The 16,116-nt window shown below is 39.7% G+C and overlaps 1 protein-coding gene across 1 annotated transcript; it reads left to right on the top strand.

The window, feature by feature from the left end:
* Nucleotides 1-8,663: 8,663 nt before the first annotated feature.
* LOC120220179 (beta-defensin 130B-like) lies at nucleotides 8,664-15,265 on the top strand. Its single transcript, XM_039217207.1, has 2 exons — nucleotides 8,664-8,721; nucleotides 15,084-15,265. Exons 1-2 carry the CDS (start codon nucleotides 8,664-8,666, stop codon nucleotides 15,263-15,265), a joined length of 240 nt encoding a protein of 79 aa, XP_039073138.1.
* The last annotated feature ends 851 nt before the right edge of the window (nucleotides 15,266-16,116 follow it).

A 16,116-nucleotide genomic window follows, 5' to 3' on the forward strand; every position in this document is an offset into this window, starting at 1 on the left:
ATGACCTAAGCGAAAGTCGGACGCCCAACCGACTAAGCCACCCAGGCGCCCCCCGCTCTTTGTTTTCTGAGCTTACATCTGCATCACCTTGAAAGGCCCTGTTCCTGACAGTGTGAATTATTTCTAAACTCCTCTAGCCTGTTAACAGCCCCAAAGCCGGCTCCACGTGTTCAGGTGTGTGTCACAGCGGCGTCTCTTGGTATCTATTTGCTGTCCTAATCTGTTTGGGCGGTTGAAACAAAATACCACAGCCATTCTGGATTACAAACAACAGAGCTTTATTTCTCACAGTTCAGGACACCGGAAATCCAAGATGGATTTGCCAGCATGGGGGAGGTCCGGTGTGATTCCCCCTGCAGACTGCAGACTGCTGATGTCTGGCTGTACCCTGACGCGTGGGAGGGGTAAGCACACTCTCTGGGGACTCCTGTGATGGTACTCATCTCCTATAAGACCCTGCCTCATGACCTAACTGCTCTCCAAAGGTCCCACCTCCTAAATATCCCTGTTATGGAAATGTTGGGGTTCGGAGCCAAAAGCCAAGAAAGAATTCTTGAGGCATCTTCGGTGCAAAAAGGTGGTTTTCTTAAAGAAGCATGGGGATGAGACCCGTGGGCAGAAAGAGCTGCACTGGGGTTGTGAGGGGTGACTGATGATACACTTTCTAGTTGGGAAGGAGTTAGGGACAGCACAAGCCTCCAAGGAATTTGGAAAATGAGGTATCCAAGACCCTTAGGGGGTAGCTATTGTTAGGAAAAGGTCATTTATTAGTAAACCTTCAGGTATAGACTCTTCAGATGTCTATCAATGGGCCATAGGCTGTGGAGAATGTTTCCTAACACACGTCTTCATTGGGTAGAGATAAAGAAGGTTTCCAAAGGAAGTTCTATGTGTTTAAAGTGGACCTCCCAGGATCCTGCGGGTCAGGATAATGTTAAGCTAAGACTGCCTTTTGCCCTTAACAAAGCATCAAGATCAAGGCAACTGAACTCCCAGAGGAAGCCTGTTTCAGCACTTATCAATGGCTCTAAGTAGTAAGGAAATTTATTTATTTATTTATTTATTTATTTATTTATTTATTTATTTATTTATTGTTTGCCTTTGTTTCCCACATCATTATCACTTAGCAGTGTTAGGATTTCAACATATGAATTTGGGGGGAACACAAAAGTTCAGACCATAGCAGTATCACTATCAAATTTCAATTGACTGCATTTTTGTGGGTCTATGTACTCTGTTCTGTCCTATTATCTATATGTCTATCCTGACATCAAAACTATACTGTCTTGATACTATAGATTTATATGTTTCAAAAATAGATAGTATAAGTCTTCCAATATTTTTGTTCTTTTTCAAAGGTTTGGCTATTGTATACCTTTGCATATCAGTAAAAAAACTTTATAATCTGCCTATCACGTTCTTAAAAAAATAAGATTGTGCTGGGATTTTGGTTGGCATTATATCAGATAATTTTGGGAGAACTGAGATCTTGGCAATAACAGTCTTCAGTTCCATGAACACTCTTAAGTCTTACCATTCATAGGTCTTATATAATTCCTCACTTCACTGTTTTGTAGTTTTCGTGATACAAATCTTGCATATATAGTTTTAGATTTATCTCTAATTATTTCATGCTTTTTGAAACTGTTTTAAATTTTGGAGCCTTTTTTGTTTTGTTTTGTTTCAGTTTTCAGTTGTCCATTTTTTGCATAGGTAATACAATTGACTTATATACTATTTCCTGCAAACTTACTAAACCTGCTAATTATTCTAGTAGCTCTTTGGTGTGCTTTGAGATTTTCTACATAGAAAATGACACACCATCATCTGTGAATTAGGTAGTTTATTTCTTTGCTTCCGATATGTATAAATGTTATTTATTTATTTATTTGCCTTATTATACACTATAAGATCTCCAGACATAAGATTGTTGCTTGAGGTTTTTCACAGATATTGTTATCAGGTTGGTAAATCCTTATTTATTTGCTAATTTTTGAGCTTTTAATCATAAGTGGATGTTGATGTTGTCAACTGTTGGTGCTATCTGTGTGGAGATGATGAAATGTTTTCTCTTTTCTCAGTCTGTTGATATGTGGAAATATATTAATTTTAATATATTAATATATTTATATATATTTATATAATATATTAAATCAACATTAATTTTAAACATTGTAACAATCTTGTATTCCTAGAAAATACTCCATTTGGTTATATTATATGATCTTCTTGATACATTGATGGGTTAAATTTGCTAAAATTCTATAAATAACACCATAATAAGTTACGGGATTCTATTTTAAATTTTATTTTCTTGAAAAGATTTTGTCTTGTTTTGGATTAATATACAATTGGCCTCAAAAAATAAAACAGAACATTAGTTGGTTAGTTTTCTCTCATCTAATTTTTGGAAGATTTTTGCAAAATTGGTATTATTTATTCTTTAAATGCGTGAAAGGATACTCTTATAAATGACACTATCTGGTCTTGAATTTTCTTTGCTGAAATGCTTTAAACTGCACATTAGTTTTCTTTTTTTTTAAAATGTTTTATTTATTCTTTGAGAGAGAGATAGAGACCACATGAGCAGGGGAGAATCAGAGAGAGGGGGAGACACAGAATCCGAAGCAGCCTCCAGGCTCTTAGCTAGCTGTGAGCACAGTGCCCAATGCGGGGCTCGAACCCGCGAACCATGAGATCATGACCTGAGCTGAAGTCGGACACCCAACCGACTGAGCCACTCAGGCGCCACGCACATTAGTTTTCTTTAATAAACATAGGACTGCTCATGTTACCTATAACTTCTTATGTAAACTTTGGGAGTTTTGGTATTTCAAGAAATTTGTCTAGTTTAAATAAGTTACAGGTTTCCCCCTACTATCCACATATAGAGCATTCCTATGAAAACCTTCATAGGTTAATATAAAAGAATAACCCCTTCCTTTCAAAAGGTCACAATATACTACTTTCCTTTTATGAAAGACCTACATTAGTACAGGAATGACTTTTTGTATAAAAGCGAAAAGCCTCTTCAGATTTCTTCTGGTTAGTGAAATGGTTACTAATGTATAAAAGACTTTAAACTAAAAATGGTTTAAAAAGACACAGGAGGTCATTATATAAAGATAAATGGGTCAGTCTATCAAATAGATATAAAAATTATAAATATTTAAGCACTCAATATCAAAGCTCAAAAATTCATAGAGCAAGAACTAATCAAACTAAAAGGAGAAATAAACAGTGAGACAGTAAGTTTGGAGCTTTAATATCCCACTCTTAACAATGGTAGATCATCCACACAGAGAATCAATATGGAAATGGTGGATTTGAACAATACTCTAGACCACCTGGACCTAACAGACATATATAGAACATTCTATCTGATAGCAGCGGAATACACATTCTTCTCAGGTGCACATGGAACATTTACCGGCATACCATATTTTAGGCCACAAAACAAGTACGTATTGGTAAGTTCAGGAAGACTGAAAACATATCAAGTATCTTCTCTGATCACAATGGTTAAAACTAGAAATCAGTAATAGGAGGAAAACTGTTGAATACAGAACAATTAAATAATACTGTCCTGAATAGTCAAGGATCAAAGAAGAAATTAAAGGGGAAATAAAAAAAATATCTTGAGAAAAACAAAATGGAAACACAAAACAAGAAAACTCATGGAATGTGGCAAAAGCAGTTCTAAGAAGGAAGTTCATAGCAATCAACAAGAAAGAACTCACATCATGCCTCCTGGAACTAAAAAAAGAACAAACTAAGCCCAAAGTTAGCAGAAGGAAGGAAAAAATAAAGGCTAGGGCATAGACAAATGAAACAGAGAATAGGAAAACAGTATAAAAGATTAACTGAACTGAGGGTTGCTTCTTTAAAAAGATAAAATTGACAAAGCTTTAGCTAGACTAAATGGAGAAAAAGAGAGAGAGAACCCATCAATAGAATTATAAATGAAAGAGGAGACATTACAACTGGAAATACAGAAATAAAGAGAATCATAGAGGCTACTATGACAACTATATTCTAAAAAACTGGACAGCTTAGGAGAAATGAATAAATTCTTAGAAACATATAACCTACCAAGTCTGAATGAGGGAGAAATAGAAAATGTTAACAAAGCAATTACTAGTAAGCACATTGAGTCAGTAATCAAATGAAGAAATCCCATAACCGGTTGACTTTACTGGTGATTTTTACCAAACATTTAAAGAACAATTAATGACAATCCTTCCTTAAACTCTTCTAAAAAATTGAGGAAGAGGGAATATTCCCAAACTCATTTGACAAGGTCAGCATTACCCTGATATCAAAGCCAGAAAAGAACACTACAATATAAGAGGACAATGTCCCTGGTGAACATAGATGCAAACATTTTAAAGAAATACTAGCAAATTGAATTCAGCAGAACATTAAAAAGATCATCCACCATAGTCACATGGGATTTCTCCCTGTGATGCAGGCATGGTTCATGATATGCAAATTAATAGAAGTAACACATCAAATTAATAGAATGAAAGATGAAAATCATATGATCATCTCAAGAGATGAAAAAGTGTTTGTCAAAATTTTACATCCATTCATGACCAAACAAACAAACAAACAAAACCCTCTTAACAAATTAGGTATAGACAGTACCTCAACCTGATAAAGACCGTAAATGACAAACCCACAGCTAATATACTCCGTGATGAAAGGTTGCAAGCTTTCCACCTACGATCAGGAACAAGACAAGGGTACCCACTTTCTCCACTCACATTCAGCATGGTACTGGAAGCCCTAGCCAGAGCAATCAGGCAAGAAAAAAATAAAAGGCAGTAAGGATTGGAAAGGAACAAGTAAAATGATCTCTATTGGCAGATGATGTGATTATGTATACGGAAAATCCTGAAGACTCTGCTGGAAAACCATTAGATCTAGTTAACAAATTCAGTAAAGCTGGAGGATACGAAATCAACATAGTAGTTGCATTTCTAAGCACCAACAAAAATTATCTGAAAAAGAAAATGATTCTATTTACAATAGCATCAAAACCAAAAATGATTGAAAACTTTTGGCATAAAAAATATACACAGAGGGGCACCTGGGTGGCTTAGCTGGTTAAGCATCCAACTTTGGCTCAGGTAATGATCTCACAGTTTATGAGTTCAAGCCTCACATTGGGTTCTCTGCTGTCAGCACAGAGCCGGGTTCAGATCCTCTGTCCTCTCTCTTTGCCCCTCCCCCACTCATTCTCTATCCTTTTCTCTCTCTAAAATAAGCAAACATTTAAAAAATACTTTCAAAAAATAGACACAGAGACTAATGAAAGAGAAGGGAGAGTCCAGACATAAACCCTGTGTATAAAGTCAACCAATATTTGAGAAGCCAAGAACACATAATGGAGAAATAATAATCAATTCAACAAACGATGTTGGGAAAACTGGACAGCCACATGGAGAGCAATGAAGTTGGACTCCTAACTTACACCACTCAAAAATTACCTCAAAATGGACTAAAGACTTCAAACAATACCAGATGCTATGAAATTCCTGCAAGAAGACACAGGGGAAAGCACCTTGACGTTTGGCTTGGCAGTGCCTTTTTTGGATGTGACACCAAAAGTACAAGCAACAAAGGCAAAAATCAACAAGTGGAACCACATTAAACTACAAAGCTCTATACAGCAAAAGAAATAACAAAATAAAAAGGCAAGCTTTGGAATGGGGGGAAATATTTGCAAACCATACGTCAGATAAGGAGTTAATATGTATCCACATAAATATATATCAAGAACTCATTCAATTCAATAACACAAAAATATAAGCAACTGACTTGAAAACGTGAGCAGAGGAACTGAACAGACATTTTTTCCCAAAGAAAACATATAAATGGCCAGCAGGTACATGCAAAGATTCTCAGCATCACTAATCATCAGGAAATGTAAATCAAAACCACAATGACATACCACCTATTACAGTAGCTGTCATCAAGAAGACAAGTAGGGCATCTGGATAGCTCCCTAAACTCCCAAACTGATGGCTCATCAGTTTGAGTCCCACATGGGGAACCATGCTGACAGCATGGGGCCTGCTTGGGATTCTCTCTCCCCCCACTCCCCTCCCCGCCCCTCCCCTGCTAGTGTCCTCTCTCTCTCTCTCAAAATAAATAAACTTTAAACAAACAAACAAACAAGGGGCACCTGGGTGGCTCAGTCGCTTAAGCATCTGACTTTGGCTCACATCATGATCTCACCATTTGTGGGTTCAGGCCCTGCATCAAGTTCTCTGCTGACACCTCAAAGCCCGGAGCCTACTTCAGATCCCCTCTCTCTCTGCCCCTCCCCTAATAGTGTTCTGTGTCTCTCTGTCTCAAAAATAAATAAACATTAAAAAATTAAAAACAAACAAACAAGAGATAACAAGCATTGGCCAAGATGTGGGGAAAAGGGGGAGCCCTTACTGCTGGCAGAATGGAAAATGGCTCAGCTGCTATGGAAACAGTGTGGAGGTTCCTCAAAAAGTTAAGAATAGAAACAAATATGACCCAGTAATCCCACTTCCGGGTGTATATCCAGAGGAAATGAAGAGATATCTCCACTTCCATGTTTACTGCAGCATTTTTCATAATAGCCAAGATATAGCAGCAACCTAAGTGTCCATCAACAGTAAACAGATAAAGAAAATGTGATATATATATATACATTGTATGTATAATACATAGACAATGGAATATTATTCAGTCATGAGAAAAAGTGAAATCCTGCTATTTGTGGGGTGCCTAGGTAGATTAGTCAGTAGAGCCTCTGACTCTTGATTTTGGCTCAGGTCATGATCTCACCGTTTATGAGATTGAGCTCTGTGATGGGCTCTGCACTGGCAGTGTGGAGCCTGCTTGGGACTGTCTACCTCTTTCTCTGCCTCTTCCTTGCTTGTATACACACACTCTCTCTTTCTTTCCCAAATTAAATAAAGATTTAAAAAAAAGAGGGATTCCTGGGTGGATGAGTTAGTTAAGCATCTGACTTTGGCTCAGGTCATGATCTCATGATTCATGAGTTCGAGCTCTGCATCAGGCTCTGTGCTGACAGCTCAGAGCCTGGAGCCTGCTTCAGATTCTGTGTCTCTTTCTCTCTCTGCCCTTCCACTGCTCATGCTCTTTCTCTCTCTCAAAAATAAATGAACATTTAAAAAATAAAAATATATAAATAAATAAGTAAAGTTGAACTCATAAAAACAGAACCTATAATGGTGTTGGCCAGGGGCTGAAGTCTGGGGAAAGTGGGGAAATTTTATTCAAGGGTACATACTTACAACTAGTAACTATGTTCTGGAGATTTAATGCACAGGTTAGTGATTATAGTCAATAATGCTGTCTTATGAACTTCAAAGTTACTAAGAGACTAGATCTTAGCTATTCTCACCACAAGAAAGATATGATAATTGTGTGACCTGATGGAGATATTATCTAACACTATAGTGGTAATCATATAGCAACATATAAATGCATCAAATCTTCAAGTGAGTCATGTTAAATATCAGTTATTAAAAATAAATAATAACACATTAACAACAAACATGAAAATGACCAAAAGTAGCCAAAACAGAAGATATAAAAGTATATAGAATTTTTCTCAAAAAGGCTGATATCACATATGAAGGTTTGTAAATGAAAACATAAATGAATTTAGATACATGTATCATTAAGCCATTGATCACTAGGTAAATTAGCTTTAGATGATTTGGTTTTGGGTCAGTTGATTCTTAGTCAAAGGCATGCTCTCAGATTTTCAGTGGGAGGATGAGAGGTTAGGAAGTCTCTTGAAGCTGTACACATATAATCTTCTGACAATAAATGGCTATCAAAGAAATAGTGTACTCTTTATGTTTGATTTTTAACTCTCCTGATCTCACCACCCTTGTCATGTGGGACTGTTATATAAAGGATTAATAACAGAGGAGAAAATGTTAGTTTTCAGTGCGACCTAAGCCTATTTACCTTCCAGATACTATTAAGAACATCATACATATGTGACATTAGTTTCTTCTTTCAGGAATAGCTTAAAAATACATCTTCTTTTTTTTTTAACATTAATTTTGAGAGAGAGAGAGAGAGAAGAAGAGAGAAGGAGGGAGAGAGAGAGGAGAATAGGGGCAGAGAGAGAGAAGGTGAGAAAATCCCAAGCATGGGGCTCAAACCCTCAAGCTGTGAGATCATGACCTGAGCTGAAGTCAACCAACTGAGCTGCCCAAGCGCCCCCTTCTTTTTTATTTTTAAATGATCCTTAGGCAATTCTCTTATCCTTATTGTGAAAAACAGTGCGTTGTAGAAGCGTTCTCTTGCAAGTCAGACTACTTCTGGTAATAAAGACTTTACACTCATGTGACCTTACTTCCTGGTCCCCTTCAAAAGACAATTGGCCAAAGGCACTCACCTCTGGGGAATTTGAGAACCCAAAGAAAAAGTAGAGGGCTAACCATCTGGTTTCCTACCATTAGGTTAATTTGTCACCGAATTTAGAGACTCTGGGGTTTGGAAATATTCCAACGGAAGCTGTTTTATTTTGTTACTGTTAAGCTTCATTGACCACAAGGAACCTCAGTCTTCCAGAAGTAAATAAAAGGCCCTGTGCTCCACTACCCCTGATCATTCACCTTCCTACTGGGCATTCCACCATGAGACTCCATTCTCTTCTTTCTGTTCTCCTCCTCTTTGTGACTATAATACCAAAAGGTAAGATGGTGAATAACTGTAGGTTTCTTAGGAGGTCTGCTGGGATGCTCAATTATACTGTGGCCATTTTAACTCAGACCTTAATGCACAGCCTTAGGAATTGAAAAGTCCATCATGATCATTTCCTTTAGAAGTGATGAAGCCAACATTGCAAAGCAGGATGAAGATTTCCATCAACAGAAAATGGGATCCAAGAGATTCATGGTTAGAAAGTCCACCTCAAATAAAGATAAAGGTGGAGAGGCTATGACATACAACTTAAGGCTTAGCAAACAAATCAAGTAGCCTTAACCAGGGCCCCAATCTCCACAGAGGAAGGTGCAAGTGACTACTCGTTCAAATTTGGTTAATGAATGGAAGTGATGTAGAGTCTATTGGAGAAGTTAGGTCCCTAAGACAGAGCTCCACAATAAAGGATTGTATCAAGTAATAAAAACAAAAAAACAAAACAAAACAAAACAAACAAACAAAAAAACCCCCAGGGAACAGGGGAATTTTGAAAAAGCATAAACAGTGGAATAAAACATCAATGGTAAAATTTTAAGCATAAGGTAAAATATGAAGAAAGCATCTTAAGAATATGAATTATATCCTTAGGACCCATGATTCAGAAGTTTGAATACTAAAATGTAGAATTAAAGTAAAAGGGGCAATGTGGTCATCTTCAGTCTGGTTCAACCAGATCCTTGTAAGAACTGATAAAATTCCACTCCCTACTGTTAATGATAGGAGATTCACAACTCTCAAAATAATGTCTCTGGTCACTGAACGCAGATCAGATCTGGATAACTCTCTTTCTTTGTTGGTTCATCTCTAAGATTCTTTATAATCAATGATTCTCAGTTGTTTGATCTTTGCCTACACTGTGGATATCTTGGGATCTACCTGACATACAGCTGTCTCCAAATGAAGGAGTTTATGTAATTCTTATCTGGTTCTCAGTTCTTTCAGAAGAAGACACAGCTGTAGGGAGACACACTTGTAGTGACATCTGACGTAAAATCGCACAATGACCATAGATTAAAATCCAAAGGCAATTTAATGGTTAATTCTTTAATTTTACAGATAACATAATCTGTGTCCACATAAAGAATATGATTTTACTGAGGTCACACAGATAGTGGCAACTGGCACCTAGAGCCGTCTTTAATCTGTGTCAGTGTTGTTTCCATCAATCTACAGGTTTGGATAGCCCATAAAATGGTAACCTTGATTTCTGCTGGGCTTTTTATCTCAAAATCTCCTAACTAAATACTGAGGAACCTAAGGAGACTCCTAGGTTGCCTCTTTTAGAAGACACAATGTCTGTGAAACATCTTATTTCACTTACCTCCCAATTATTTCCTTCAGAGTCTGAGGTAAGCATGTCAAATGGGATAAATGTTCTGGCATTATTATTGGACTATTAATGGTAGTCTTTAGATTTTCCTGATCTGTGTTTCTTAAAATTTGATAAATGGCTATAAGTTCTCAGATAGCTGAAATCATTTGCCACCAGAGAATTATGCCTGCACGGTTGATGAGTGAACAGGTTTTGCTCATGCTTGCCCTCCCCTCCTAGAGTTAAATTCAGTTCAACAATAAATCACTGTCTCTTTCCAAAGTCATAGCCCATGTTATAAGCTGCATCTTGTTTAAAAAAAAAAAAAAAAGGTTAATGAGGGATAGATCTCCTTGAAGTAGATTTTAGCCAAAAGCCACCATTCTAGTGGGAAAAGGGACATGGCAAGGGCAGAAAGCAAACTGAGAAAAAGCTTGTCCTAGACCAAAGGTAAGAAATAAGTTATGGGAAAGTGGGATTCTAGGAAATCTAGACCTAACATTTAGAGAAGGTAATACAGTTATGACAAGACTGGATACCAACATATACAATCATACATCCAAAAGTAAGGCCATCGCAGATACTAGACAATCAAAAAAATAGACCAAAGCCAACAGGTTTGACAGTGTGTGTAGGGTCAAAGAATACCTTATTGCAATCAAGGATAACGAATATTTATTGAGAACCTCTCAGTATGCAAACACTGTGCATTTCACAAACACCCAGGATACAGTGAGAAACAAAGGAAAGTGTCTTCCCATGATATAAAAGACAGATGTTTGTCAAATGATTACGCAAATTAATATATAATTATAAACTTTAATAAGGACAATTGAGAGGAGCAGAGTATTACCAGCGCCTCTAACATGAGGTAATCATTGTCCTGTTTGCAATGTCAGAGATTTCCTGGAAGCACGCCCAAAAGAGAAAGAGAAGTGTTAGTTAATGAATCCCTTGCAAGAAGGAGTCAACACCCTTGGTAAAGGAAGAAGCCGGTGCAACGTCCCTGATGTAGGAGAAAGTGTAGTGAGCTCAAGGAACTGCAAGAAGGCCACTGTACGAGGGCACTAGTTTATACTAGAAAATGTGCCAGGCATTGCATGGAATTATGTGCAAGTGAAGTTGGGACCAACACTGAGTCTGTAAGGAGCGCATCTTAAGAACGAGCAAGGAAGGCAAGACAATCACAATTTACACATGGGTAACAGAAATTACTAGTGTCTAAATTGCACAGGGGTTCACAACTTATGCACCCAGACCAGGCTTATCTATGGGTTCTCAGCAGGCTGCAAGCCTGACATGTCCTTTGACGCACCTTCCCTTTGTTTCACCACTTTAGTGATCCTGCCCTCAGTGTCTCTCTTCCTGGTTCCCCTGCAGAAGGAGTGTCAAGTTAATAGTAGCTTCCCTCTTTTCTAACCTTGGGAGAATCCTATCTTGAGGCAAACACAATGAATTAAGCCCAAGAAACCACCAGCAACTGTGTGAAAATAGAGAAAATGTATAAAGAACAATCATAAGGAATTAGGAAATCAAAATTCCTAATTTTTCCATCTTATAATTACTGTGATCTAATGGTCAATAAGACTGCTCTTGCTCTGTGGGGATTCTCTAGGTCATGATCATCCTTGGACTTGAGAAATTATACTGTCCCAAATTCTGTCATCCTTTGGGCCTCCATCTTTAATTTGAATAAGGCCCCTTCTACAGTCTCTCCAGAGCAAGTTCCTACTTTAGGCACCAAGATCCACACTCATTAAGGTAGGATTCCAAAGTGTAAGACAAACCCAGCAAAAGTGGTGAGGAAAGAGCATCCCTGAAGGTGTGAAGGACTCAGAATTCACAGGCAGAACCCACTGGGGCCAATGATAATAGATGTGGGGCTGGTGAGCAGGGTGCACAACAGACCTTACTTCAACAGTGATGTGAGGGATGAGCCAGGAGCACACTATGCTAAGGGAAATAAACCAAAGAAGAGAAATATTGCATGATTCCACTTATATGAGATATCGAAAATAGTCCAGCTTCTAGAAATTGAGAGTAGAACAGCAGTTGCCAGAAGCCAGGGGAAGGGAGAAGTGGGGAACTGCTGTTCAGTAGGTGCAAAGTTTCAGTGATACAAGATGAATAGGTTCTGGAGACGCACGGCACGGTGCCCCACTGTGCCTATAGTCACAACACTGCATTGTGTGCTTACAAACTCAAGAGGGTAGGCCTCATGTGTAGTGTTCTTACCACAATTTTTAAAAAAAGGTGAAGGATAGGAGGGTATTTGGAGTTGGGGGCAGAGTCAGCTGCTACACAGACATGACAAGTCTCCTTCAGAGGCATGCCTTTCAAGTCATGACATGTCCTTCCCACAGGTCACCTCTCCTTTGTTTCCCCCAAATCAGTTACGCCAAGAGGATGGGTTTGACAAAGCTCCCCTAAGTCTGCATAGGAGGGAGTAACTTTCAAATGGCCAGGTCTCTTGTGAAGGGAGGATATTGAAGATACAGGGGAGGGTCACAATACCTTACTTTTGCAGTTGAGATGTGTCTTAGACACAGTATGAAATGAAGCCTAGAACCCTTTGGTCAAAGAAAAGGAATTTGTTTGTTAGTTGGCTAGGTTGCCTCTTGGTATCGATGATTAACTGCCAAACTGAGCAATTTAATAGTATCCATTCTTCAAAATCCTGATTTTGATCCCTACTGTGACCTTGAAGGATCTGGAATCTATTGGCTGTCTAAAATCAATCTCATAATCTTAGAAATTTAATGAATACTAAATAACATTTACTCATAAAATTTCTTTTGAGGAGAATTGCGTACTGAAGTCATGAATGTCAGTCAATGCTGGAAGGGAGACTATAACTCTTTGGCTTCCTGTTCAGATGACACTTTCTGAAATTAAGTTTCATATTTAGTGGAGGGCACATCACTGGAAGGATGAATTGCTCTGATCCTTTCGATTCAAGCTAGTGGGATCTGCCAAGAAGAGAGACCGGTGCTACCACAAACCACACACTGTGTCAGGAAGTTGAACTTTCCAGTAGAATGGGTGACAAGAGTACCCTACTGCCTCTCACTATGTCCTTCCCATACCAAGACCTTTAGACTTTAGCTTCATTATGTCCCGACAGGTTACACTGAGTGCACGAATAAAGTCACCACAGGAGACGGGGCGCCTGGGTGGCTCAGTCCGTTAAGCCTCCGACTTCGGCTCAGGTCATGATCTCACAGTTCGTGGGTTTGAGCCCCGGATCGGGCTCTGTGCTGACAGCTCAGAGCCTGGAGCCTGTTTCAGATTCTGTGTCTCCCTCTCTCTCTGACCCTCCCCTGCTCACGCTGTCCCTCTCTTCTCTCTCTCAGAAATAAATAAAACATTAAAAAAAAAAAAAACAACTCACCGCAGGAGAGACTAGCCATCTGTAGCACCACTGCATAGCTGAGCACGAACCTGTGCTCTGTGTAGATGAGGAGGCCAAGCCAATGCCTTGTACAAATATCTGATGAGAACTTCTGTTCTCTCCCTGGAAGACAGACACTTCATCCTCCAGAACTGGCAAAGCTGACACAGTGCCACAAGATTTTGCCTAATACCCCAGCCTGAGCACAGGGTGTGACACGAGCTGGCACCAGACCAGGTCCTGTGGCAAGGGTACAACTGTCTCACACAGGTTCTGAAAAATTCAGTTACAAAAGGTTGTGTTGCTTTATTTGGCTATTATCCTTCTTCCGAATGGAGAAACAATCACAAGAGGCTAGTTTAAATGCAAATATAGGGGCCCCTGGGTGGCTCAGTTGGTTGAGTGTCCGACTTCAGCTCAGGTCATGATCTCATGGTTCATGGGTTCAAGCCCCGTGTCGGGTTCTGTGCTGACAGCTCAGAGCCTGGAGCCTGTTTCAGATTCTGTGTCTCCCTCTCTCTCTGACCCTCCCTTGCTCATGATGTCTCTCTCTCTCTCTCTTTCTCAGAAATAAATAAAACATTAAAAAATAAAAAAATACATGCAAATACACACACACACACACACACACACATATGTATATATATTCAGGTTTAAATATAATCAGAGCTAAAAAGGAGGTCAAACTCTTAGTTAAGAGGTAGAAGTGAGGCAGCGAAGAAGCCAGTGAAGGTTAGTATGTTACAGGTTGGGAAAGATAACATGAGACGCAGGTGGGCTGACAGGATGGTTCAGGGACCAACGTCTATTAATGAACACAAACAGTGTGTCTTTTACGTAACATCCAGCAGGACGCACAGGGGAAAGAAAGAACCCTAGTTGTACCTGAAAGGCTATAGGAAGGACCTACGACTAAAGGAAGCTAATCTCCTGGAGCACATACTTAGTCACACACTTCTCAGTGGCCAACTGAATTAGGAAAACATATATTTAAGGAAGAATATGTTTCAGCGTTCGAGAGGAATTCTCTTCACGTATCTGCAGCTAAGTGGCACTGAACAACACAGACAAGGTGTTTCTTGCATAGTCCTGCAGTGGGGCAGTTAGGTGAGGTGGGGTCTGTAGGAGTGGCAAACGTTCTGTAAGAGGCGCTAGAGGGGAGAACACGTTCTACAGGGCAGGGGTGTCGTAAGCATGGACGGGGTGGTCAGTACACATGGGGACGTGGAAAGATGCATCCTTCCTTTGAAATGGTGCTTCTTTCTGAAGATATCGGCATTTGGGGCAGGACAGTTCACTAGGCGGGGAATCCAATAACCTTGTACTTGACGCACTAAATACCAAGGATGCCTCCCAAGTCATGGTGACACCAACAAATTGATCCATTTCAAAATGCACTGCCCCCTATGAGGACAACTCTCTCAAAGCTTCTAGAAATCAGCCTACCCATGCCAAGATATGTGTAGTCCTGCACCCTTAGCCCCCCTCCTCCCCGCCAAAGGCACTACACTTTTGGAGAAGTGCCTCATCTTTTCATACAGGTAACACCATCTCTTCTATCCCAAGGCCATCTTCTGTAAATGTGTTGCTTGATGTGCATTACCGATAATTTGACTGTGATTTAATGATATCCAATCTCTGTCTGTGCAGCAAGGACAGGCGTTATTCCGGGGAAGAAACAGTGTGTCCTTCTGAAAGGGGTGTGCAGAGATGGAGGCTGCACCTCCACAGATGATACCATTGGTGAATGCAATGAGGATAAAAAGTGTTGCAGAAAGTGGTGGATATTTTATCCCTATGCAACACCAGCTCCCAAAGCAAAATCTCCTTAGTGGGAACAAACTGTAAGCCCTTCGAACTCCAGAACACATGGATGAGTTTTGCAGCTCCCTATTTAACCCGGCTTGTTTATCTCCCTTGACTGGAAATAAATGTCCTAAATCCACACGTACTTATCCCTGGGGGATTTCTTCTCGATGCACATGCAAGCCTCTTAGGAACTACAAGCCTACAGGAATCTCATACCCTAAAGCTATTTATAGAACGTTTCTTAAGAATAAGAAAGATAGGGGCGCCGAGGTGGCTCGGTTAGCATCTGACTTCAGTTCAGGTCATGATCTCATGGTTCGTGAGTTCAAGCCCCACACTGGGCTCTGTGCTGACAGATCAGAGCCTGAAGCCTGCTTTGGATTCTGTGTCTCCCTCTCTCTCTGCCCTTTCCCTCCCACTCTCAAAAATGAATAAATATTGGGGCGCCTGAGTGGCTCAGTCAGTTAAGCGTCCAACTTTGGCTCAGGTCACAATCTTGCGGTTCGTGGGTTCGAGCCCCGCGTCGGGCTCTGTGCTGACAGCTCAGAGCCTGGAGCCTGCTTCGGATTCTGTGTCTCCCTCTCTCTCTGCCCCTCCCCTGCTCATACTGCCTCTCTCTCTCTCAGAAATAAATAAAAACATTAACAAAACGAATAAATATTTTAAAAATTATTAAAAAAGAATGATAAAGTTACAAAATTTAAATATGTAAAAAAGCAAGCTGTGAAAGAGCACTACGTAGTGTTTGATTATCTCAAGTGGATTATCAAGCTTCCTCACCACCTGAGTCTGTACACGTACGATCTCGTTACTGATAGAGACCTCCCTGAGGGACGGGGAGGAAGGTCTCCTGACCACGTGGTCTGGCTGACCC

This window comes from Hyaena hyaena, unplaced genomic scaffold, assembly GCF_003009895.1.
Source record: "Hyaena hyaena isolate Hyena2069 unplaced genomic scaffold, ASM300989v1 scaffold_681, whole genome shotgun sequence".
In the NCBI taxonomy this organism is placed as follows: Eukaryota; Metazoa; Chordata; class Mammalia; order Carnivora; family Hyaenidae; genus Hyaena; species Hyaena hyaena.

Bases quoted from the DNA above. Each gene is read 5' to 3' on its own strand.
- LOC120220179 (XM_039217207.1), top strand. From the start codon at position 8,664: ATGAGACTCCATTCTCTTCTTTCTGTTCTCCTCCTCTTTGTGACTATA. The intron at 8,722-15,083 runs GTAAGATGGTGA...CTGTCTGTGCAG, and splicing joins TGTGACTATAATACCAAAAG to CAAGGACAGGCGTTATTCCG.